Source organism: Urocitellus parryii, chromosome 1, assembly GCF_045843805.1.
Source record: "Urocitellus parryii isolate mUroPar1 chromosome 1, mUroPar1.hap1, whole genome shotgun sequence".
NCBI lineage: Eukaryota > Metazoa > Chordata > Mammalia > Rodentia > Sciuridae > Urocitellus > Urocitellus parryii.
The window spans coordinates 36,094,327-36,116,961 of NC_135531.1; the positions used below are offsets into that span (position 1 = coordinate 36,094,327).

The following is a 22,635-nucleotide window of genomic DNA, read 5'->3' on the forward strand; positions in this document are numbered from 1 at the left end:
TAAACCACCTCCAGGGAGCTCAGGGTCTAGCACAGAAGTAGGTTATATGCTTAGCATGTGAGAGGCCCCGGGTTCAATCCCCAGTACCCCAAAATAAAACAACTCTGGCTATGTGTGGAAGGTGTAAAAGAAACACAAGTGAACTTCATGTGTAGACTTACGTCTCATCCCTGAGACATCTATCTCATTATATACATGCAGATATTCCTAAGTCTGAAACACTTATTATTTCAAGCATTTTGGATAAAGACTCTTCAACCTAGGAAAAATAGTCATCATAATAATTTGGATTCAGTAGTCTGGTTTCCGGTATCCATGGAAATCTGGTATTCCTATGATAAGTGGGTACTATTGCATATAGTTTTTTTAGTAACAGTTTCAACTTAGTCATAAAAATTCCTTTTCTTGGTTTTTTATTAGAAATTCTGTGTTCTTGATTTTTATTCATTGCTTTTGTCTCTTTGCAGAGAGATCATAGATAACACCAGCAAAGAAAACGGGATTGATATCATTATGGCCGATAGGACCTTCCACCTGATTGCGGAATCCCCAGAAGATGCCAGGTGGGGTCTGCACTGTCAGCTTTCTCTTAACCACGTCCTTCCTCACAGGCATATGCAGCACACAGGGCGCTGTTCACCTGGTTTGAGAAGTTTAACTGATGTTCTAGTTGGCTTTCTGTTTGTTCTGTCCTGCAGTCTTTAAACACAGCACAGATTTGGAACTTTGTCCTCATGTGCCCTGCACAACCCTCCTGTTTATCTTAGTTCAGGCTCTTATGGTCACTGGTAGTGAGTGTAAACAAAGCTGAAAGCCCACTCTCTGGATGTTTCCAACTTTGAAAGCGAACAGCTTGTATGTGCACAAGGATCTAGGGAACAGAAGCATAATTTAAGCAGGGGCTGTTTAAATAAATGATAGTGCTTTGGAAATTGGAGGCTTTTAAAAATCTCTGTGCTAAAGTGTTTGAGAGACAAGATACTAAGTTAGTAGAAATGACTCTGTAGGAGGCAGTATTTTAAGTATTTCATGTATATTAACTCACCAACGGTCCAGCGGGGTAAGTATTATCATTACCATTATTTGTATTTTGCAGAGAAAGAGTTGAAGGTATGGGAAAAGGATAGTCTAATTAGATGTAATGCAACTTTTTTTTTTCCTTATTTTTGGTGGGGGGGTGCTGGGGATTGAACTCAAGGCACTCAACCACTGAGCCACATCCATAGCCCTATTTTGTATTTTTAGTTAGAAACAGGATCTTACTGAGTTGCTTAGCTCTTCGCCATTGCTAAGGCTGGCTTTGAACTTGTGATCCTCCTGACTTAGCCTCCCAAGCCACTGGGATTACCATGCCCGGCTTATGATGCAAGTTCTGTTCTATTGATGGAGGCATTAGAATTCCTACATTTCTTTCTTAAGGAGTTTGAATTTTGATTGAGACAATAAAGGATTTCCCTATTGGCTGGGGCAAGTTGCGTGTTTCTGGACCCCTGGTTTCCATGTTGGAATGCTCAGGACATGGAGCACAAAGTTCAGGAGAAATGATTTTTGCTTTTCAGTGAGACATCGCAAGGTCACATAGTAAGTGTGACTCAGTGGAGTCTCTCTCCCCTCCATTCTGCTGCTTTGTTGAGTTATGTTGGAGGTGACTGTCATCAATTCTGGGCAGCTCTAGGTTCCAATTTATGAGGGTAACATCCAATGGCCTATGTATTATTCTTCAGATCCTATCCCAGAAGTCACTAGAACCCTCTGAGTTCTCAGGGCTTCTCACTACCCTTTGCCCTTTGAATGTTTTTAAGTCGATATAACCTCTCGATGGCAACATTAAGGGTAAAGACACCAGAAAGTAATTCTTCCCATGGGAACAAACTGAAACCCTGGTTTGACTCATAAATTATAACACAAACTGGAAAAACAAGCAAACCTGAAATTACAGCACCATCATTCCGTCTGGGACTCCTAGAGACCTCGTGTGGTTTTTTGCGGTCCAGGGAGTGCCCACAGCTTTTTAGCTGAATTATAGACCCAGCGTTTGGCAGCTGTGTCCTGTCTGTTTTATGCTGTAATGAACCTGCTAAATTTAGCATCTGGGATATTTTAGCCAAGGACTTTTTCCCCTGACCAGTGGAACACATTTTTAAAAATTCTTTTTTGGACTCCAAGTTATAACTTGATTCAGTGAAGAAATTTTATAAGTTTAAGAGCATCTGTACAGATTGCACATTTTTCCTCTTAGTGTACTTGTGTGCATGTGGCACACATGTTGATTTATATATTTTACAATTTTGACTTAGGGAATTTTTGAGCTCAGCAGTGACCGGAGGGTTGCCTTCTGCTTCACTATGATTTGACGGGGCAAGTCCATCTTAAGATGCTTTTCTTGGTCTCCCTAAGCTGTTGTTCAGATTGAATGTTCTTAAGATCTTATTCGAGTTTTCTCCTCCAGGAATCACAGGAGATAGATTTGAATTCTTTGCTATACGGCCTAATCTTTATTTGTGGGTGTTATTTTTTTCACTTAAATATCCCATTGCATACCAGGTACTTACCCTTCTGTATTATTTAGTAGGGGCACACGTATAATATGTTTGCAAACCCTTAGTAGGAGGATGATGACATAGCTTCTCTCTTACTTGTAACTTTTCACATGCTGTATTTGCTTAATGCTAAATGAATAGATAGCCATGAGTGATCTTTTTTCCTCGTGCATGTCCTGATTTTTCTGAAGTTCACAAATATCTTTCCTTACTTTCTGTTTATGGTGAGGCTTGAAGTGAGAAATCTCATTTGAAATGAAGATGGGCGAGTTATCTGGTGGAAATAACTTTCTGCTTTCTACTTTAAGCTATTTTTTTCTTCTTTCTCACTCTCCAGCGGTTTTATTCACTTAAGTAGAAATACTGGAGTATTTAAGGAGTAGAGAACAAATGCCCAGTGCTGTGCTTAAATGGGCTTAGTTATAGTATTGACCTTCTTACCTTGTAATTTATTTTCAAGACAGAGAAGGAGCCTGAATGACCTGTAGGCTATGCGTAAGATTCAGTAAATGTCCTTGATGTAAGTCTTTTAGGTAGAAGTATGTATTTCATTATTTACTGACAGTTTCTCAAGGAACACACCATCATCAGATGTCTGTGGGGACTTTGAGGAGGGGGCTTCAATAGACATCAGAACACATGATACTTAAAGGTGCTTTGGCTGCTTTTTTGAACTTTCCCCTTGGTAGAGTGAATCCCACATTTGCCTAAGGGGAAGAGGGCAAATTTGAATCAAAGGTGCTTGGAGGAGATGATATTTCCACAGAGAACATGGAAAAGGGCGCCATTGCTTTGCTGGTCCAACCCTTGGCTGCCCCTGACAGCTGTCCTCTCTCCACAGCCAGTGGTTCAGCGTGCTGAGTCAGGTCCACTCGTCCACGGACCAGGAGATCCGGGAGATGCACGACGAGCAGGCAAACCCACAGAATGCCGTGGTGTGTGAGCACTGGGGGTGGAGGTGGGGTGTTCCGTGAGGGCGAGAGGGAAAGGCAATCAGGATGCAAAAAGGACAGGACCAGGAATTTCTAGATAATCTTTTAAAATAAAAGTCTGATAATTAAAGGGAAAAACAAAACCATTTAGGTGAAAAATTATGCATAGAAATAAAACAGAAAGTTACAGATGGTTAGAAATGTGATGTATTTTAATTCTCCTACCTCAGACCTTTAAAGGAACAAGAAAAAAAAATTACGATTTTTATGACATCTTGGAAGCATATGAGACTTTTTCTTCAAAGGACTAGGCAAATTCCAAAATTGTTTTCTGTCTCGATCCCAGACACAAAGTTATAAAATACTAGTTTATAAAAAAAAAAATTATTTCCTCAGAAGAAGAACTTGAAATCAAATAAAATATCTTAGCAGAGTTAAGTGTAAAATGTAGTAAAATATAGCAAAAAATCAGAACACTGTATACTGCTGAAAGAAGTTCATGAACGTTCTTCACTGAAGATATTTTGAGAATGTGAGGCAATGATTAATTCACAACACTTTTAAGGAAAGGCCTGTAGAATCTGCCTGTCTCGGCTGACCATATTCACTAAGCCAAAGGGACCTCTCCTCAATAACTGTTATTTTGCAGTTAATTTAAAAAGAAGGTATCTCTTTGGTTTGCTGATTGAGGGAGTCGTCTAGGGATGCTGCTATTCCATGTGCCCCACCTTGGCATTCTCTCACTTTGGCTACTCCTTGCTCCTTCCCAGGGCACCTTGGATGTGGGGCTAATTGATTCCGTGTGCGCCTCCGACAGCCCCGACAGGTAAGTTCAGATGACCAAGCACTTGCAAGTGCCCACAGATCCTGTGCCTGGCCACTACCCCCTTCACTGCACCGTGGCACCACAGGGCTTGGCATTTCCCACAATCCAAAGTTTTCCTTTTTGGTATCCAGTTTTACATCACCTCCTGGCTGTCTTTGGAGTGCAGATGGAAACAGTGGAGACCTAATTTAGACAGTCACTTTAAAACAGCAGCAACATAAGGGGAATATTCTTTATTTGGTTGGAAGGACAAACTTTGGATTCATATGGGAAAAAAAATCAGTGATTGAGAAAATGCTGTTTCCTCATAAGGAGGGTATACTTCTCTATATTGTACTAAATTTGAAAAGGATTTTTATGTCAATGTAAATATAGAACTTTAAGTCAGGGCTTCGCTGAGTTGCTGAGGCTGGCCTCAAACTTGTGATTCTCCTGCCTAGGCCTCCCAGGTCACTGGGATTGTACATGTGTGCCACCACACTCAGCTGTAGGTTTTGCTTTTTTAAGGCAAATCATCTTTATAGTCTTTGTACCTAGTGAGTTTTGTTTATTGTTTATTGTTGCGCTGCTTGTAAATTCTGTTCTTGGTCTTCAGTAAAAGTGGCTCTAGGGTCAGAGTCAGAATCAAAACTGACTAATGCTTTTAGTAAGATAGCCAGAATGTGAATATGAGTGTATTAAAGTTGACAACAGATATAGTGTCTACTAGGCAGGATTTGAGCTTGGTGGGGGTGGGAAGTCCTCCATCATCCTACCACTAACACAGCCCTTCTAACTATGGACCCTTTGTTTTCAGGAGTGAACCTGCACCTTCTTAAAGATTCACTAGACAGTCACTTTAAAACAGCAGCAGCATAAGGGGAATATGTAATCTGTAACAGGAGCGCATTGACAGTCATTGAGGCCAGGTTCTCACTGCAGTGCTTAAACCTCCCCGCTTACCTAATCTACCTCCTCTTCTCTCACATCCCCTTACTGGGCACATGATGGTCCATGCTGCGAACTTGACATCTTGCTCAGATTTTTCTCTCTTCAACTGCCCAAACTTTTCCCTTCTTGGCGGGGGGGGCTTTTTATGTTTATTTTTAAGGGGACCTTAAGTCCAACCTTTTTGTATTGAATTCCCTGACTATTACAGTTCAATGAATCTTCTGTTTCTTGAACTTCAGTAGTATTTCACTGTGATAAGCACTTGAACACTTGAGAGAATGAGGTCAAATTCATTAGTTTAAGCAGTTAGGTATAGGAATTAAGTGTGAACATAGGCTCATGAGCAATTCAGAGCTTTGTCACAGAAAAAGAGCTGAGTATGACAAGTAAATTTCCATTATCACTTTATCCCCACTGAGAGATGCACCCTTGTTGGATTGCTTTGGAAACATGGACCCATCTGGCTTTTTGTACCAAGCATACCAAGTGGCTAAGATGTTCCATTTACACATATTTACTGATCCTGTTACTGGTGTCTAATGCTCATTCCTGACCCGCAGAAATACTATCCAAGGCAATATCCAGAGGCAAAAAGAAATTGACTTTGGAGAAACATCAAAAAAAAATTTTCCCCCATAGTCACCTTATTTAGCCTTTCCGGAACTGAGTTTCATCTGGAAAGTTTTGCATGAAGAAATGTTTTCCCTCCCAGGACCTTTGGAATGAATGTGTTCCTCCAAGTTTAAAGGTTAATGATGCATAAAATAAATCCTGCAGAAATGAGCAAAGTTTGCCTTAATACAAAAAAATACAAATAGCATAACAGTGTTTCTCCCTGTGACCCATAAGCCAGGAAAAAGGCATTTAGTTTTGGTGCTCAGGGAGGTGATGCTGACAGTAGAGCTAACTGGCTGTGCTTCCCTCTCCCCTGTCACTCAGACCCAATTCATTTGTGATCATCACGGCCAACCGGGTGCTCCATTGCAACGCAGACACGCCAGAGGAGATGCACCACTGGATAACGCTGCTGCAGAGATCCAAGGGAGACACCAGAGTGGAGGGCCAGGAATTTATAGTGAGAGGTGATTGCCCTGCATACTTGCACTGTCTTTTTTCTAGACGTCTATTTTCCTTTGTGTAGATACCTGCATCATTTCTACCCTGAGCAACTTTTCTGAGTCACTTTGACTCTTGAAGTTTTTAAATGTGAATAAGCAAAGATCATGGCCATTTCCTAGCAGGTAGAAATGCAGCCCCTTTGTGTTATACAAATGATTGTGTGGTACTTGGGTTTCTCTTAAAAAAAATTTTTTTTTATTTTTATTTTTTAATGTTTTTAATTTTTTTGGTACTAAGAATTGAATACAGGGGCACGTAACCACTGAGCAACATCTTCAGCCCTTTTTTATATTTTATTTAGAGACAGCGTCTTACTGAGTGGCTTAGTGCCTTGCTTTTGCTGAGGCTGGCTTTTAACTTGACATCCTCCTGCCTCCTAAACCACTGAGATTACAAGCATGCACCACCACACCTGGCTCTTCATAAAGTTTTGTTTTCACTTTTCAGTGTTAGGGATGGTCCCTGGGGCCTGTGCATACTATAAAAGTGCTCTACTGCTGAACCACACCATGGCCTATAGTTTTTAATTCACATTTGAATCTTCCTCTCCAGGGTGGTTACACAAAGAAGTGAAGAACAGCCCTAAGACGTCATCACTGAAGCTGAAGAAGCGGTGGTTTGTCCTGACCCACAACTCCCTGGATTACTACAAGAGCTCAGAGAAGAACGCCCTGAAGCTGGGCACCCTGGTCCTCAACAGCCTCTGCTCTGTCGTGCCACCGGACGAGAAGATATTCAAAGAGACAGGTAACCGGGCTGTGGACTGGAAACTGACTGTCCCGGGACTCAGGAGGGCAGATCACAAGGCTTGGGCTTGCTCCAAGCAGAGGAGTGGGATTCCTAGGTACTGTGTGTACTTTCATCCCCCTCCCCCAAAAAGAACTTTGCTCTTGAGTTATCTCTGAGGCTGGCTGTAGTCAGCTGTTTGAGCATGTCATATTTAAGCCATAGTAAACAGATTTGATTTACAGAGGTATAGAAAGACTCTGATAAGGACAAGAAAGTGTAGATGGACACAGGGCACACTGATCACATTTGTGTTTTTGTCCTTTTCATCATTGTGCCGTAAGGGGCGTGCAACCTACAAAAGATAAATCCTGCCTTCCTAGAGCAGGAGGAGCAGCATATAAACATAGAGGGGTTTCTTTGCTTTTTCTTCTAATTTGGAGAATTACAAGGTGTTCTGGAAGATTACTTACTTTGATTTTTGTTTCCAGTTGTGATTTTGTGCTTTTTAAACACAGTCACACAGGTCTGGGTGGGTCAGGTGGTCTCTGTGCCATGCACACCACTTAGTTCCTTGTCCTCTGTAGAAGGGAGAGCTGGGTGGGTGCCCAACGGGGATGGAAAGTCAAAATCCAAGGGAGGGTCTCAGTTCATTCTAGAGCCTAGAAATGAACACTGGTCTATACCTGCTGCTCTTTATTTTTTTTTATTTTTTTTTTTTAATACTCGGAATATTTATTTTACAAATAGACATAAACTAATGATCAAATTATTGATACTGATTAGAGTTTAAATTAACATAATTAATTTATTTATTTTTTTTTTAATTGGTCGTTCATAACATTACATAGTTCTTAATACATCGTATTACACGGTTTGATTCAAGTGGATTATGAACTCCCGCTTTTACCCCGTATACAGATTGCTGTATCACATCAGTTTCCCTTCCATTGATTGACATATTGCCTTTCTAGATTCTGATGTATTCTGCTGTCTGTCCTATTCTCTACTATCCCCCCTCCCCCTGCTGCTCTTTAAAAGGAAACGTTACAGTTTACATCTGTAATTCTGAGTTTTATCTTTCCCTCTTTACTGAAATCTCCATATTTTTTAATGTGTCATTGATTACTGAGTGCCAGTCACATGTAGGATTTATCAAGTGTTATTGAATTAAATGATTAATTGATTTAAAGGGACCCTGGTCTGAGACAACATAGGTTTCTAATGGTACTGAATTTCTGGGGCTCTGGTGCAAGAATATCACCTTGGCCACAGAGTTGGCACCAATGTGTATGTGCTGCTGCTGTCCTTGCAGGCTACTGGAATGTCACTGTCTATGGGCGCAAGCACTGTTACCGGCTCTACACTAAGCTGCTCAATGAGGCCACTAGATGGTCCAGTGCCATTCAAAACGTGACAGACGCCAAGGCCCCGATTGACACTCCAACCCAACAGCTGATCCAGGATATCAAGGTAAAACAGAGTAGCTGAGAGTCGCTCCCACATGCTGCCCTCAGCCATTAAGACCATAGTGTAGGCCAATGCAGCCAAAACTAGTGCTTGGTTAATCTGGAGTTAGGAATGCAAGATTTTAAGTGAAAATATTACAGTAAAAACATTTTGCTTTTAGGGAGGTGCCAGATGCTGCAGCTGACAAAAGCCTAGATGTTGGTCTCAGTAGGCACAAGGACTGAAGGGCCTCCTGGCCACAGCCGTGTGCGTGATCTGGGTCCTGGCCAGTCTCAGGTTCCACCTCAGCTCCAGTTGGGACCTTCTAGGAGTAAGACCACAACTCTACCCTGGCTGCGCAGTTTCTAGACCACAGGAGTAGGTTCATGAAGAGCCCAGAGTGGTTTAGAACTCGGGATCCCTGACAGGTGCCTCCTAGTGCCCAGAAGCTCCATGTCTCTGGATTAACATTGATTATGTCAAGTTGTAATTTCCTGTTTGTATAAGTTTAGTGGCTCAGTAAATGTATGTCAGTTGAAGAAATCAATGATTCAGCCATGGGCAAGAGTGGAAATGGAGACATGGATGTTCTGGTTGCTCTGCTCACAGAGCTGACAGACTCTGGCACAGAACCAAGTCGAAGGGATCCTGCTGACGACTACTGTTCCCCGTGCAGGCAGATTCCCAGGGCAAGGAGAAAAGCTGGCTCTGTGGCAGAAAAGACAGGAGAATGGTGGTGAGGTGGTGTTTTACTGATGTACATCAAAGACCATCAGTCATTGGGGTTTAGGTGGCAAATGCTGCCTTCGTGGAAGGGAAGAAGGGCTGATGTGTGGCTAACATTAGCCTCCTCGGTCCAAAGTGATGTTTGTAGGCATTTAGATCCAAATTCTAACCCAGGATGCTAGATATAAATTACCTCATTTTGAGTTTTTAAAAAAATTATTTCTTGAAGGTTTCTTTTGAAAAAGCAGTGAAAGAAGAAATCACATATCAGCTACACTGTCTCTTCAAAGCTGCATCGTATCTATTTTTTTATTCTCTAATTATGAATTCAGGCATTCAAAGAATAAATAGAATTTTCCAGATATGAAATAATGCTGCTTAAGAAATGAGACAGTTATGCTAATTAAGTCCACAGAAAATTTTAAAAGTAATTAAATTTTTTTCTTCTGGCCTTCAAACTGAGTGCTATTTGAAAAAGTTTCATAGTGGAAATGAAATTGCCATGAAAGAATGAGTCATTACCACTCCTCCAACTTTTCTGTTTATTTAAAGCTCTAAAAGTAACTTAGCTTTTTCATATTCCAGATTAACATTTTAGGAGCATCAGTACACGATCTAATTTTATGAGAAGGTCTGTTAATTTTCAGGGCAGGCATAGAAAGGAAGAGTTTTCCCAGGAACACATGAACATATGTAGTTTTTAGGTATAGAGAGGATTCAAAAAACAATTAAGAACTAGCAAAGAGGGCTGGGGTTGTAGCTTAGCAGTAGACCACTTACCTAGCACATGTGAGGCGCTGGGTTTGATCCTCAGCACCACATAAAAATAAATAAATGAAGTAAAGGTACTAAAAAAAAAAAAAAAGAACTAGCAAAGAGCTGGGCACAGTGGTGCACACCTGTAATCCCAGTTTGGGAGGCTGAGGCGGGAGGATTGCAAGTTCAAACAACTTGGCGAGAGACCCTGTTACAAAACAGAAAATAAAAAGGGCTGGGATATGGCTCAGTGGTTAAGCACTCCTGGATTCAAAAAAAAAGAACTAGTATGTAGAAAGACCCTGGCTTTCATCCCCAGTACTGGGGCTGGGGCAGGGGAAATAACTAGCAAGGGATATTTTTAAAATGAATTATAAGGGCTGGGATTGTAGCTCAGTGGTGGAGTGTTTATCTCGCCACTGGGTTCAATCCTCAGCACCACATAAATAAATAAAATAAAAAGTTTTCAAAAAATGAATTGTAAGAGCTGGGGTTGTAGCTCAGTGGAAGAGCGCTTGTCTAGTGTGAGGCATTGGGTTCAATTCTCAGCACCATGTACAAATAAATAAAATAAAGGTCCTTCAACAACCAAAAAATATTTTAAGAATGAATTATAAATAGAGATCACATGATTGATGGGCAAATCATTAGGATGAGAAGTTTAGATTAATTTTCTTAAGTATATATAATCTCCAAGGGGACATTTTTAGCAAGGGGATGATATGTACACATAAAACAGAGTGAGCTATGCAAGGAGGTATTTTTGTGTTTTGTCCTTAAACCACATCATGGTTCTCTTTCTCTTTAAAATGATCAGCTCTAGCTTCCCACCAGCATTGCCCCATTAAACTTGTTGTGAATGTTGGAGATTTTTTGTATGTATGGAAAATTACCGTTGGTTCTCTTCACTTAGGTATATATTTTTGCTTTCTTTCTCATAATGACTTCTTTATTTTCAAGGAGAACTGCTTGAACTCGGATGTAGTGGAGCAGATTTACAAGCGGAACCCCATCCTGCGATACACCCACCACCCCCTGCACTCCCCGCTCTTGCCCCTCCCCTATGGGGACATCAATCTCAACTGTAAGTCCAGAATCCCATCGGACCTCAGGGGCTGTGATTTCATTTTTCCCTAATAACTCTGAGCTTTAACAACTTATCATCTAACTCAGATACTTAGTCATCATGAATGGGGATCTCAGAGTTTGGTTTTAGAGGTACGAGGGCTATAGTAAGATTTAAAGGGACTCAAGATGCCAGCACTCTGCATGAACTCTCAGTAAATTAAATCAACACCTTACAATGAAACAGGCCTATGTTAGATGATTTTGCTCAAATGTAGGCTCGTGTACATGTATTTAGAGCACACTTTTAAGCAAGATAGTTTGTATCCAGGTGCATTAAATGCATTTTCAACTTAAGTTACATGGGCTGATCAGAATGTAACCTCATCATTATGTTGAGGTGCATCAATACCAGATAAGCAGATCCTAAATGATTTTGCATTCTAAGCACAGAACCTGTTCAGCCATAGACTACTTTTTTTGTTGTCAATGGACTATGTTTATTTATATGTGGTGCTGAGAATCAAGCACAGTGCCTCACACATGATAGGCAAGCACTCTATCACTGAACCACAACCCCAGTCCCATAGTCTACCTTTTAAGTAACCATTTTATGTACTAAAAAGTATTACATAACAAAACATTGTGTCTTACCCACCTGTGTTTTGCTGCTTTGTTCAACTGATTCTAAAGTGTGGGGCACAGGGTGGGCACTGTATCAGGAAGTGGCTGTCTCCATTCATTCCTTCCTCCTGTCTGCGTCATACCCCTTTGAGACATCCGTTTTGTTGCTTTTCCTAGTGCTCAAAGACAAAGGCTACACAACCCTTCAGGATGAAGCCATCAAGATATTCAATTCCCTCCAACAACTGGAATCCATGTCCGACCCTATCCCAATAATCCAGGGCATCCTGCAGACAGGGCATGACCTCCGGCCTCTGCGGGATGAGCTGTACTGCCAGCTCATCAAGCAGACCAACAAAGTGCCCCATCCTGGCAGCGTGGGCAACCTGTACAGCTGGCAGATCCTGACTTGCCTCAGCTGCACCTTCCTGCCCAGCCGAGGGATTCTCAAGTATCTCAAGTTCCATCTGAAAAGGTAAAGCCCAGGGGCCGCGAGGTGAGCAGGAACTGTTTCACGAGTGGGGAGAGGGGCGGTCCCAGTTCTGACAAAGAGCACCCTGTAGGCAGGCACCCCTTGGTCTGCTTCAGCAAGCTCATAGGATGCAGGTGTCCTTTCTTCAGGTCATGCAAGGCCATGACAGAGACCAGGTCACTTTGATGTAGCATCCTCATGTGTAGGATATTGGGTACATTTAATTACATAAACAGAAAAACCAGCTTGGATATTTATTTCAGGCCAATCAGGTAGAAAACAATCTGATTTAAGTTTTTTTAAAATATTTTTAAGAATTTTGTTTTATATTTGCTGTTAATAAATTTTATTGTGTCTGAGATTTATAAATAGTTTAATTGGATACATTCAACAGTAAAATGAGGGGCTGGAATTGTAACTCAGCAGTAGAGCGCTTGCCTTGTATGCGTGAGGCACTGCATTCGATTTCCAGCACCACATGTAAATAAGCAAATAAAATAAAGGAACATCAACATCTAAAAAAAATACAGAAATATGGTTATTATTTAGCAGATAAACCCATCTGTTACCTTATGTAGTTCAATCTACCGATTTTGGTTAACTGTGGGGAAACAACTTTCATAAGACATTAAGAAGCATGAGCCAGCCCTGGTGGTGCACGCCTATAATCCTAGCAACTCAGGAGGCTGAGGCAGGAGAATCACAAGTTCAAAGCCAGCTTCAGCAATTTGGCAGGACCATGTCTTGTGGATGTGGCTCAGTGGTTAAGTGCCCCTGAGTTCAATCCTTGGTACTAAAAAAAGGGTGGGGGCGGGTGAGGGGAGCAGCAGCAGCATAATACTTATTTGAAGTGTTAATGGCACTGGCAAGGTGCTTGGCAGTGAGAGTGCCCCCCCCCACACACACACACACACACCAGCTCTTTATTTTTTCTGTAATTAGGCTGAAATCTGCACAGGATGAACTGGGCACTCAACAGGAAATTACTGCCCCCTTCACTATCTTGGGCTCCAGGACCTTCCCACAGCCCAACCAGTCTCCATCTATAGTTAATAGTTCATATATTTGTCTCCTAGGGTACGGGAACAGTTTCCAGGAACCGAGATGGAAAAATATGCCCTCTTCATCTACGAATCACTTAAGAAAACCAAATGCCGAGAGTTTGTGCCTTCCCGGGATGAAATCGAAGCTCTGATCCACAGGCAGGAAATGACGTCCACAGTGTACTGCCATGGCGGCGGCTCCTGCAAAATCACCATCACCTCCCACACCACAGCTGGGGAGGTGAGGCGGAGGGCATGCCCTCATCCCACTTAATGCACAACTGCCCACACGCCCAAGTCAGTGAGGTCTTGCACGATTAGATTGGCTGTCTCGTACAGTACCCAGCTGCTCGGTAAACAGGGAAGCAAGCGCAACCTGCAACCAATTGCATGTATCTAGAGGTTCACATAGTTCCCAAAGATGAGTGAAAACAAAAAGTTGCTCTCATGCCTGCTAATCTGAGAAGCAGCTGGGAATCTAGTAGAGGCAGCAGAGTTGATTCAGGTACATTGCTGTGCTCCTGAAGGATGTAGGGTGTTATTTCTGCAACAGATTGTTTCTTTTCTTTTAAATATTTTTTTAGTTGTAGATTGACACTTTATCTTGGTTTTTTGTTTTTTTTCTGGTGCTGAGCACTGAACCCAGTGCAAGGCAAGCACTCAACCACTGAGCCACAAACCCAGCCCCAGGGTGTTTCTTTTTGCCACGTCACTTTTTTTTTCTTGGAGTACTGGGGGTTGAACCCAAGGCATGCTGGGCCTATTGTTGAACTACATCCACAGCCCGCCCCCCTTTTCTTAATTTAATTTTAAGATCTCACTAAATTGCCCAGAATTACCTTGAACTTAAGGTCCTCCTGAGAAGCTGGGATTACAGCTGTGCACCCAACTCATTTTCTTCATTAAATTTAATCTTAGCATTATGAAACCCATTGGCTAAAAGAATTATTACAGTAAAACCTCAGAAGGCTTCTTGTGTGGAAGAAGTATCATTTGAAATTTTTTGGAGTTTATGAATTTATTAGCTAAAAGACAGTACTTCAGTGTTTTATTACTTTCCCTATTCGTATGGGTTTGCAAGAAATATGTCCATTGATTGGTAAAGTACCCTAAGTTCTTCCTTGGCAAGAGTGAGATAAAGCTAATTTTTAAGAGAAGGGAAAGCCAGGTGCCGTGGCACATGCCTGTAATCCCAGCAACTAGGGAGGCTGAGGCAGGAGGATCACAGGTTTAAGACCAGCCTCAGCAACTCAGCAAGGACCTAAGCAAAGCAACTTAGCGAGACCCTGTCTCAAATTTTTAAAAAGGGCAGGGATGTGGCTTAGTGGTAAAAGCGTCTGTCGATTCAGTCCCACAGCACCAAAACCAAAAACAGGAGAACAAGGGAAAAATGTCACCTTTGAGATTCTGGGTGATCATACACATGACAGTTTCAGGAGGCTACTTGGACCCTCACTTGTGCCAGCAGCTCCCTCTGGGTCCACAAGAAGGCATATTCTAGAATTACGTGTTGGGACCACAGCCTCCAGAGCTGAGGAATTCCCATGTGTCTTCCAGGTGGTAGAGAAACTGATCCGGGGCCTCGCCATGGAGGACAGCAGGAACATGTTCGCCTTGTTTGAGTACAACGGACACCTGGACAAAGCCATCGAAAGCCGAACCATTGTAGCTGATGTTCTAGCAAAGTTTGAAAAGTAAGTTCTTCATGAAGTGCTGAAAGAGCAAGTAAAAAATGTCAGAGCAGGGTCTGAGGGTTTGGACTTCCATTCCATGTTTGGTTCACTATGTTCGAGTTAGTTGGTTTTACCTGGGTTTATCTTTTCATCTCTGCCAGCTGTGTTTCCTGATTACTAGTTGAAGCCACCGTCTCAAAGATGATTTAACTTGAAACTGGTTCTTCATCCCATTCTCTTTCTCAGTCACTTGTTGTATTCATTGTCTTGATTCTTAGGTTTTCACTTGTCCATAAGCTTTGAATCAGGCCATCAGCCAACTTAGAAGCTCTTCAAACCACTTTTGATGTTTCCATTATGAAATGCACCTGCAGTATCACACTGGGAGTTTCACACTTTCATTTTTTTTTAAAGAGAGAGAGAATTTTAATATTTATTTTTTAGTTCTCGGCGGACACAACATCTTTGTTGGTATGTGGTGCTGAGGATCGAACCCGGGCCGCACGCATGCGAGGGGAGCGCGCTACCGCGTGAGCCACATCCCCAGCCCTCACACTTTCATTTTTGATTTCATGCCCCCTAGGTGGTGGCACAAAAGTTATTCCTCAGCATAAATGCAGTCTCCATACAAGAATATTCAATGTTTATGAATGTTATGATTTATTTCAGGATTAGTAAAGGAAATGAAGAAATGACCTTTCTTTCCATTCTGTGGATTCAATATAAGGCCTAACCGGTACTAATCAATCTGGGTTCCTCAAAAAATACTAGTTGGCACAGTTTTAACTGAAGGCTTCATGTTTGTTTCTGTAGAGTGAGACTTCTGATTAGATAAAACTGCCAGGGAACTGTGATTAGCCCCCTCTTTTTCTCCCCCATCCCATCCCCATTCCCAAGTCCAGCCTCACTGTCATCTGAGCATGGCCATGTATGTCAGCTCCCTGCAGGCCACCCAAGGGCCATCTCTCATTTTGCTTTTTGAGTCTTGTGACTTCTCTCTCTAGGCTGGCCGCCACATCAGAATCAGGGGACTTGCCTTGGAAATTCTACTTCAAACTTTACTGCTTCCTGGACACGGACAATGTGCCAAAAGACAGTGTGGAATTTGCGTTTATGTTTGAACAGGTAAAGAGAATTCTGAAAAATAGATCCTTGCTGGCACACAGCAGAGAAACCCATGATGGCACCTTATAAATCCACCTCCGGTCCTTAGAAATGGTGCGTGGTGCTAGATTCCCAGCAGGGACAAGGCCAGTGGCTCTAGCGTTCCTTTGTAGAATGGAACTTCTACAAAGTTTATGTCAGCTTCCCTGCCAGAAACTCTTCTCATTTGAGCAACACAGATCATGAGGAGTAGAAGCTGTGGAACGAGTTCAGTGGTATCTGCACCAGGGAGTAATTTTGGGTTGAAAATGGTAAGGGGCTCAGGGTATGATTTTCTTCAGGCAGTCAGGGAAGGTGACATTCAAGAGCAGTCACGAGGGGGGCATGGGCATCCTGTAACAGTGCCGCTCTGACCACAGGGCTGTTGCCTCCTCCTTTCAGGCCCACGAAGCAGTTATCCACGGCCACCATCCAGCTCCTGAAGAAAACCTCCAGGTTCTCGCTGCCTTGCGGCTCCAGTACCTGCAGGGGGATTACACTCTGCACACCACAATCCCGCCTCTCGAAGAGGTTTATTCCCTGCAGAGACTCAAAACCCGCATCAGCCAGTCCACCAAGAGCTTCACCCCCTGCGAGCGGCTGGAGAAGAGGAGGACAAGCTTCCTGGAGGGGACACTGAGGCGGAGCTTCCGGACAGGGTCTGTTGTTCGGCAGAAGGTGGAGGAGGAGCAGATGTTGGACATGTGGATTAAGGAGGAAGTCAGCTCTGCTCGAGCCAGCATCATTGACAAGTGGAAGAAATTTCAGGGGATGAATCAGGAGCAGGCCATGGCCAAGTACATGGCCTTAATCAAGGAGTGGCCTGGCTACGGGTCCACACTCTTCGACGTGGAGGTGAGAGCTGGCTGCTGTGCGGGTGGGCAGGCAGGGTGCACTCACGGCCAGGTTCATGTGGCGGGAAGACAAGTTGGAACACTGTGCTCTCTCACCCTCTTTTATGAAAGCCTCCTGAATTTTACCATTAACACCCCCTACCTCCCCAGAGCTTTTTTTCTTCCTTTGCAGTAAATGTTCCTATAATATTTTAGGAAGGAATACAAAAATAAGATGTTATCTGTTCTTTTTTTATTTTAATTTTTTAGTTGTTTATGGACACATACTTTTATTTCATTTACTTAATTTTATGTGGTGTCGAGGATCAATCCCAGTGCCTCACATGGGCGAGGCAAGTGCTCTGCCACTGAGCCACAACCCTAGCCCCCTCATCTGTTCTTAAATAATTTCTACTCTTTCCTATGGAAGCTGTAGAACTGATTTTTTAAATGCTGATAGAAACCTGCATTTAAGTTGTTTAAAATTTTTAGCCACCAGCTGAGGTTTAATGAATTTCTGATTCATTTCCCGTTTTTTTTTTTTTCTTCTTTTAATTTTTTTAAAGTAGACCATTATTTCAAAGGAATTCTTACTGATGGTCAAAAGGAGGTTTTGACCATCAACTTTTCATTTCTCTGGTGGTACATGATGTAGAGTCGCACCACATTGTGCAGTCCTACATGTACCTAGGGTAATGATGTTCATCTCATTCCACCGTCTTTCCAACCCCCATACCCACTCCTATTCCCTGCCTCCCCTTGGCCTAATCAAAGTTCTTCATCCACCCCCCCCCACCTACCCAAAACACACACACCCATGGATCAGCATCCACTTATCAGAGAACATTCATCCTTTTGTTTTTTGGAATTGGCTTACTTCGCTTAGCATGATATTCTCCAACTTCATCCATTTACCTGCAGATGCCATGATTTTATTCTCTTTTATTGCTGAGTAATATTGTGTATATATACCACAGTTTCTTTATCCATTCATCTATTGAACGGCATCTAGGTTGGTTCCACAGTTTAGCTATTGTGAATTGGAGAGCACATGACTTTGAAAGCCTAAATATTTCCTCTCTGATCTGGCTTAGCTTCCAGTTTTCAAAAGTCACAGTAATTCAGTATGTTATCTGATGACTTTAAATTGAGGCTCTATAAAAATCTAAATGTTAATTTTAGTTTCTAAGATCCTTTAATTGCTTCTCATTGGATGCTGTTTTGGGTTTGGTCCATTGGTTGGTTCAATTATGTTTGTTCCAAAGTATAAATCAGATGCTTTGTACCATGTTCCTCCTCTTTTCATCATCCTCAATTTATACGTCCCCTGTTTGCACTGGTTCAGCTCAGCCTACATTGCTGTTCTCTCCACTTAGTCTCCTTTTCTTCCACTGATGTATGTAAGAAATCTTAGTTAGACAGTGAACTGCCTGTTTACACTAAAAGGCAAAAAGTTGGTGCTGCTCCTGTAAAGAAGAGCCAAAATTGCCTGGCACACAGGGACTTGGAGAATGTTCCTCTGTGGCCATCCCAGAAAGGATTGGAGAAAGAACTAGAGGCAGCAGCAGACCTGGCTCAGGCCACTTGGTGGCTGGAGATCTTGGTCAAGTCCCTGGCCAATGGCATTATCAGCCCTCTTCCATGTGGCTGATTCAGGTGGCTAAATAGTAGAACACTGCCAAGAGGTGAAGAGTCCATACAGCACCTTAGACTGATGAGGTTCCCAGTTTGATCATCTAGTCAGAAGATTGATCATCTAGTCAGAAGTCAATCAGGGTAGCCAGAGAGCTGCCGTTTCTCCTGTTCCCGCCCTCCAGCAACCTGCACAGTGAATGCAGTCAGAGTTGTGTGCTGAGCTCTTGTCTCACTCTGTCTGGTGGTTTCTAGACTGTGTTTCTCCTGCTTTGCCATTAAACCTTCATCCCAACTCTTTTGGCCACCAGTGCAAGGAAGGCGGCTTCCCCCAGGAGCTCTGGCTGGGCGTCAGCGCGGATGCCGTCTCTGTCTACAAGCGTGGGGAGGGAAGACCATTAGAAGTCTTCCAGTATGAACACATCCTCTCTTTCGGGGCACCCCTGGCAAACACGTACAAGATCGTGGTGGATGAGCGGGAACTGCTCTTCGAAACCAGTGAGGTAAGAGGCAGAACAGGCACGTGTTCACTGGTGACCTTGAGGAAAGAGCAAGGTGGCACCCCACTTCCTGACACCTTTGACCATTTGGACATTTCTCACCTTGTTTTTATATGAAAGTGCAGTATGGTGGCCCCTCCCCCAAATTAAGCCCAAATTTCTTCTGCATACCTTTAAAATAGAGAAGTTTGGTTCTATTTTATCAGGGAGGAAAGGAAGAGAAAGGGAAATGATAAAGATGTCCATGAAAAAGCATAATATTTAATGTGAAAATTAGACAGTTGTGACAAAGCATTGTAGCAGTGAGACTGCGGTCACAGAGCAGGAGGGAGCCGAGGGGCATGACCATCTGTGTAGCTAATTCTAGATCTCAAAGTCATGCACAAAATAGCCTCTAAGTGTGTCAACTCCAAACTTTAACAAATATAGCAAGAATACTAGTCTACTGAGGCCTGCACAAAGGGAGTGGCTGACGGCAAAGAGGTAGACGGAAATGCTGCCCGTGGTATGATAACGTGGAGGGTGCTCAAGGTGCTGGAAGGCCGGGAGGTCAGGGTGCCATGCAGCAGGCACCCTAGGCAGACAGAAATACACAATAAGAGGAAAAGGCTGGGGATTCCCCGACCAGAGGGCCCCAAGTGCAAGGCTGCAGGATTTGGGTGAGTCCAGTAGACAATAGAAAGTCACTGTGGGATCTTCATGCATGGCACTTCCACAGTGATTTTGCTCACAGTGATCTGGAGTGGGATTGGAAGGGCAGAGGGATCAGGGAGATGGAAGCCTGTTAGGATGGGGTCACAGGACACAGCCAGCAGTGAGGAGGGATGGCCAAAGAGGGTAGCAGTGATGGTGGCACCCTTGGAAGGAGCTAATGGGAGCTCCCAGTTTTATGAGGTGGCTAGTAGGGAATAGAAGCAGGCCAGGTGTCGGGACAGCTTCCCACAGCCCTCTGCTGGCCTCCAAGACCAAGGTTCTGTTTCTTCAGCTGCCTCCCAAGGGGTGGACCAGAATTGGTTGATTCAAACTTCAGGACTGATTGTGAACTTCACAGTTCTCATTTGTTTTCAGTGAGGGAAGTAATTCCAGCCCTGATGATACGCAGACTAGTGTCTGCAAGCTCTCATAACTTACCTAAAGCAAAACTGTTGTTTTGCATGCATGAACCACCAGGTGGCGCACATTGTATTTGGAAAAGCCGCATTCCCTGACTAGGAATAGGTAAAGGCAGCTCAAGGGAAGACAGGAGCCCTGAATTAGTATGGAAAGCTGCTGCCTTATGCTTGGTGAATAAATAGAGGATGTCTGGTGTTCAGGCTGGGCCTTTTGACCTGGTGGAAACTGGTGACCAAGTGTGGGTTCTGCTCCCCTGGGCAGGTGGTGGACGTGGCCAAGCTCATGAAAGCCTACATCAGCATGATCGTGAAGAAGCGCTACAGCACCACGCGCTCTGTGAGCAGCCAGGGAAGCTCCAGGTGAAGACAGAAGAGCCCACACAGCCAATATCTGAACATGCCACCCTCTGGCTTCGGCCAGCTCCAGGGTCCCGAGTCTGGCCAATGGCCAACCGGCCCAGGCTTTCTGGAAGCCCCTCGCTGGGGGGAGGATTCTCCAGGGATCCTTTTCGCCCTGTCAGCTTCAATGATCATGTATTAAGCTGTCAACCTTAACAGTCTGCACAATTTCCAAAGCTTTACTACTCTTAGATGACACATGCCTTAAAAAAAAGAAAGGGGAGAAAAACCACGCTGCCACCAAAGCAGCCAGAAGTGCCTTAATTGGGATCCAACCCGTGGACCTTAACTGTGCTACTGAGGGGAGGTGCTCCCCGCGGGGAAACCTGCGGAGTGGAGGGGGTTGTCTGTCGTGATTATGCACTAACCTCCCAGCCTGATTTCCCTGCGGTGAGGGAAGGTGAGGGAGTGGGGAGGTGAGGGCGGAGGGGTGGTATATTTTAGTTGGAGCGCTGCTGGCAGCCTTCCTCGTGGACATGTATTAACTTTTTTGCTTTGTTTCATCTTCTGAGTGTCTGTGCTTGCCCGTGCATGCCTGTGTTCATAAACTCAACACTTTTAATCATTGTTTCATGAGCATTAAACACAAAGGGAAGAGGATGTGCAATGGTGTAAACAGTCTGTATATTTTAATAGTTCAGAGTTCTAGTCTTCAGTTGTTACTTTATTAAGGTGGTTTTATTAACAAACCGGAATCCTGGATTTTCCTGTCTTTGCTGTATTTTGAAAAAACATGTTTTGACTCAGTTTTGTTTTACATGTAGCAAAGTCTGCACTCTGTGTCTGCTGTATTACAAACAGATCTGCAGCCCACAAGATAACTGTATTTATGAACCACTCTTAAAACTGCCGACTCCAGTACTGTCTTTAGAGCAATATGAAGTCATTTTATTCGGAGTCTTTGTATTTCTAAAAGAGTTAAGTTAAAAAACATTTTTCTTTGGAGGTTAGCCTGTACCGCTCTGAATAGATTACAGACATAATGGCATTGAATATGGGGAAGCTACCGCATTGCTGCAAGGGGTAACACAGGGGCAAACCTCTGAAGCACACCCGTATTAAATGCTGAGGCTTTGGTAAAATGAGACCATTTTATCCCAAGTTTATGTTGGTGGTCAGAACCGGCCCCTCTAAATAAGTCAGCATTTTTGACCAGAAGAAAAATATTCTGGACTTGGATCTTTATTTTTATATGGAAAAGTTATAAAGACTTGGGACAATGAAGTCTACCCATTAAAAAAAAAAATTGCCTTATCCCTTCTGAACAACCATGTGAAATTGTTTGTTGGCTCACAGAAAGTCTGACAATAAAGGATATTAGCTAACATGCTGTGTGTTTCCTTCATCGGGGCGGCTCTAAATAACCGTGAGGGGCTCACTTTTGTTTTGATTTTTGGTTGTATTGCTTTTGGCTCTGTGTTTCCTGTATATTCATCCCTCATATCTGCAGGGACTGGTTCTAGGACCTGCAGGAATGAAAATCTGCAGATGCTCAGCTCCTTTATATAAAATGACACAGTATTGCACATAATCCTCACACTTCCATTCGTATACGGTAAATCATCTCTAGATTACATAAAAAATAACATGCTATGTAGGTGTGCTGTATTGGGGGAATACTGACTAAAGTCTGTGTGCTTGATACAGTTTGATTTTTTTGTTTGTTTTGAACTCGGGGGCACTTGATCACTGAACCACATTTCCCAGCCCTATTTTGTATTTTATTTGTAAGAGACAGGATCTCACTGATCTGTGATTAGTTGGACCCATGGAAAAAGAATCTGTGGACTCTTTGCTCCCAGGCTCAAAATCAGGCAGATTAATGGCCATCTTGATCATTCTCTCAGAAGGCGAAAGGATTGGTAAGTGACATTAGACACATCTAGTTTTTGAAATGTGTTTTGTCAGTCTCCTTTGCCTGTCTCCAAAATATGCCTGATCTTGAAATCCATGATCCAAACCCGCCTGCAATTCACTGTGCTGCAGAGCACACAAGCCATTTGGCCATGCCCTGGGAAGTCACCTGAAGCCAGGTGCTACTGAGAACCTGTGGCCTCAAGGGAAGGCAATTGAAGAGGCCTGCTGCCAGAGGGCTGGATTCCCTCTGGAACCACTACCTGAAGGGCGCCCCCACC

General features: G+C 43.2%; 1 protein-coding gene across 2 annotated transcripts in view; it reads left to right on the plus strand.

Annotated features, from left to right (window-relative positions):
- Myo10 (myosin X) overlaps nucleotides 1–21,402 on the plus strand; it is a 203,951-nt gene extending 182,549 nt beyond the window's left edge. For both annotated transcript variants that reach the window (XM_026393627.2, XM_026393628.2), the window contains 14 exons: nucleotides 468–563; nucleotides 3,382–3,475; nucleotides 4,243–4,298; nucleotides 6,168–6,310; nucleotides 6,900–7,094; nucleotides 8,389–8,546; nucleotides 10,965–11,088; nucleotides 11,871–12,168; nucleotides 13,242–13,449; nucleotides 14,766–14,902; nucleotides 15,886–16,006; nucleotides 16,427–16,879; nucleotides 18,801–18,992; nucleotides 20,364–21,402. In XM_026393627.2, the coding sequence (XP_026249412.2) occupies nucleotides 468–563; nucleotides 3,382–3,475; nucleotides 4,243–4,298; nucleotides 6,168–6,310; nucleotides 6,900–7,094; nucleotides 8,389–8,546; nucleotides 10,965–11,088; nucleotides 11,871–12,168; nucleotides 13,242–13,449; nucleotides 14,766–14,902; nucleotides 15,886–16,006; nucleotides 16,427–16,879; nucleotides 18,801–18,992; nucleotides 20,364–20,465 (2,377 nt within the window). In that variant the 3' untranslated portion in view covers nucleotides 20,466–21,402. The remainder of the gene's footprint in view (nucleotides 1–467; nucleotides 564–3,381; nucleotides 3,476–4,242; nucleotides 4,299–6,167; nucleotides 6,311–6,899; nucleotides 7,095–8,388; nucleotides 8,547–10,964; nucleotides 11,089–11,870; nucleotides 12,169–13,241; nucleotides 13,450–14,765; nucleotides 14,903–15,885; nucleotides 16,007–16,426; nucleotides 16,880–18,800; nucleotides 18,993–20,363) is intronic.
- Nucleotides 21,403–22,635: the final 1,233 nt, after the last annotated feature.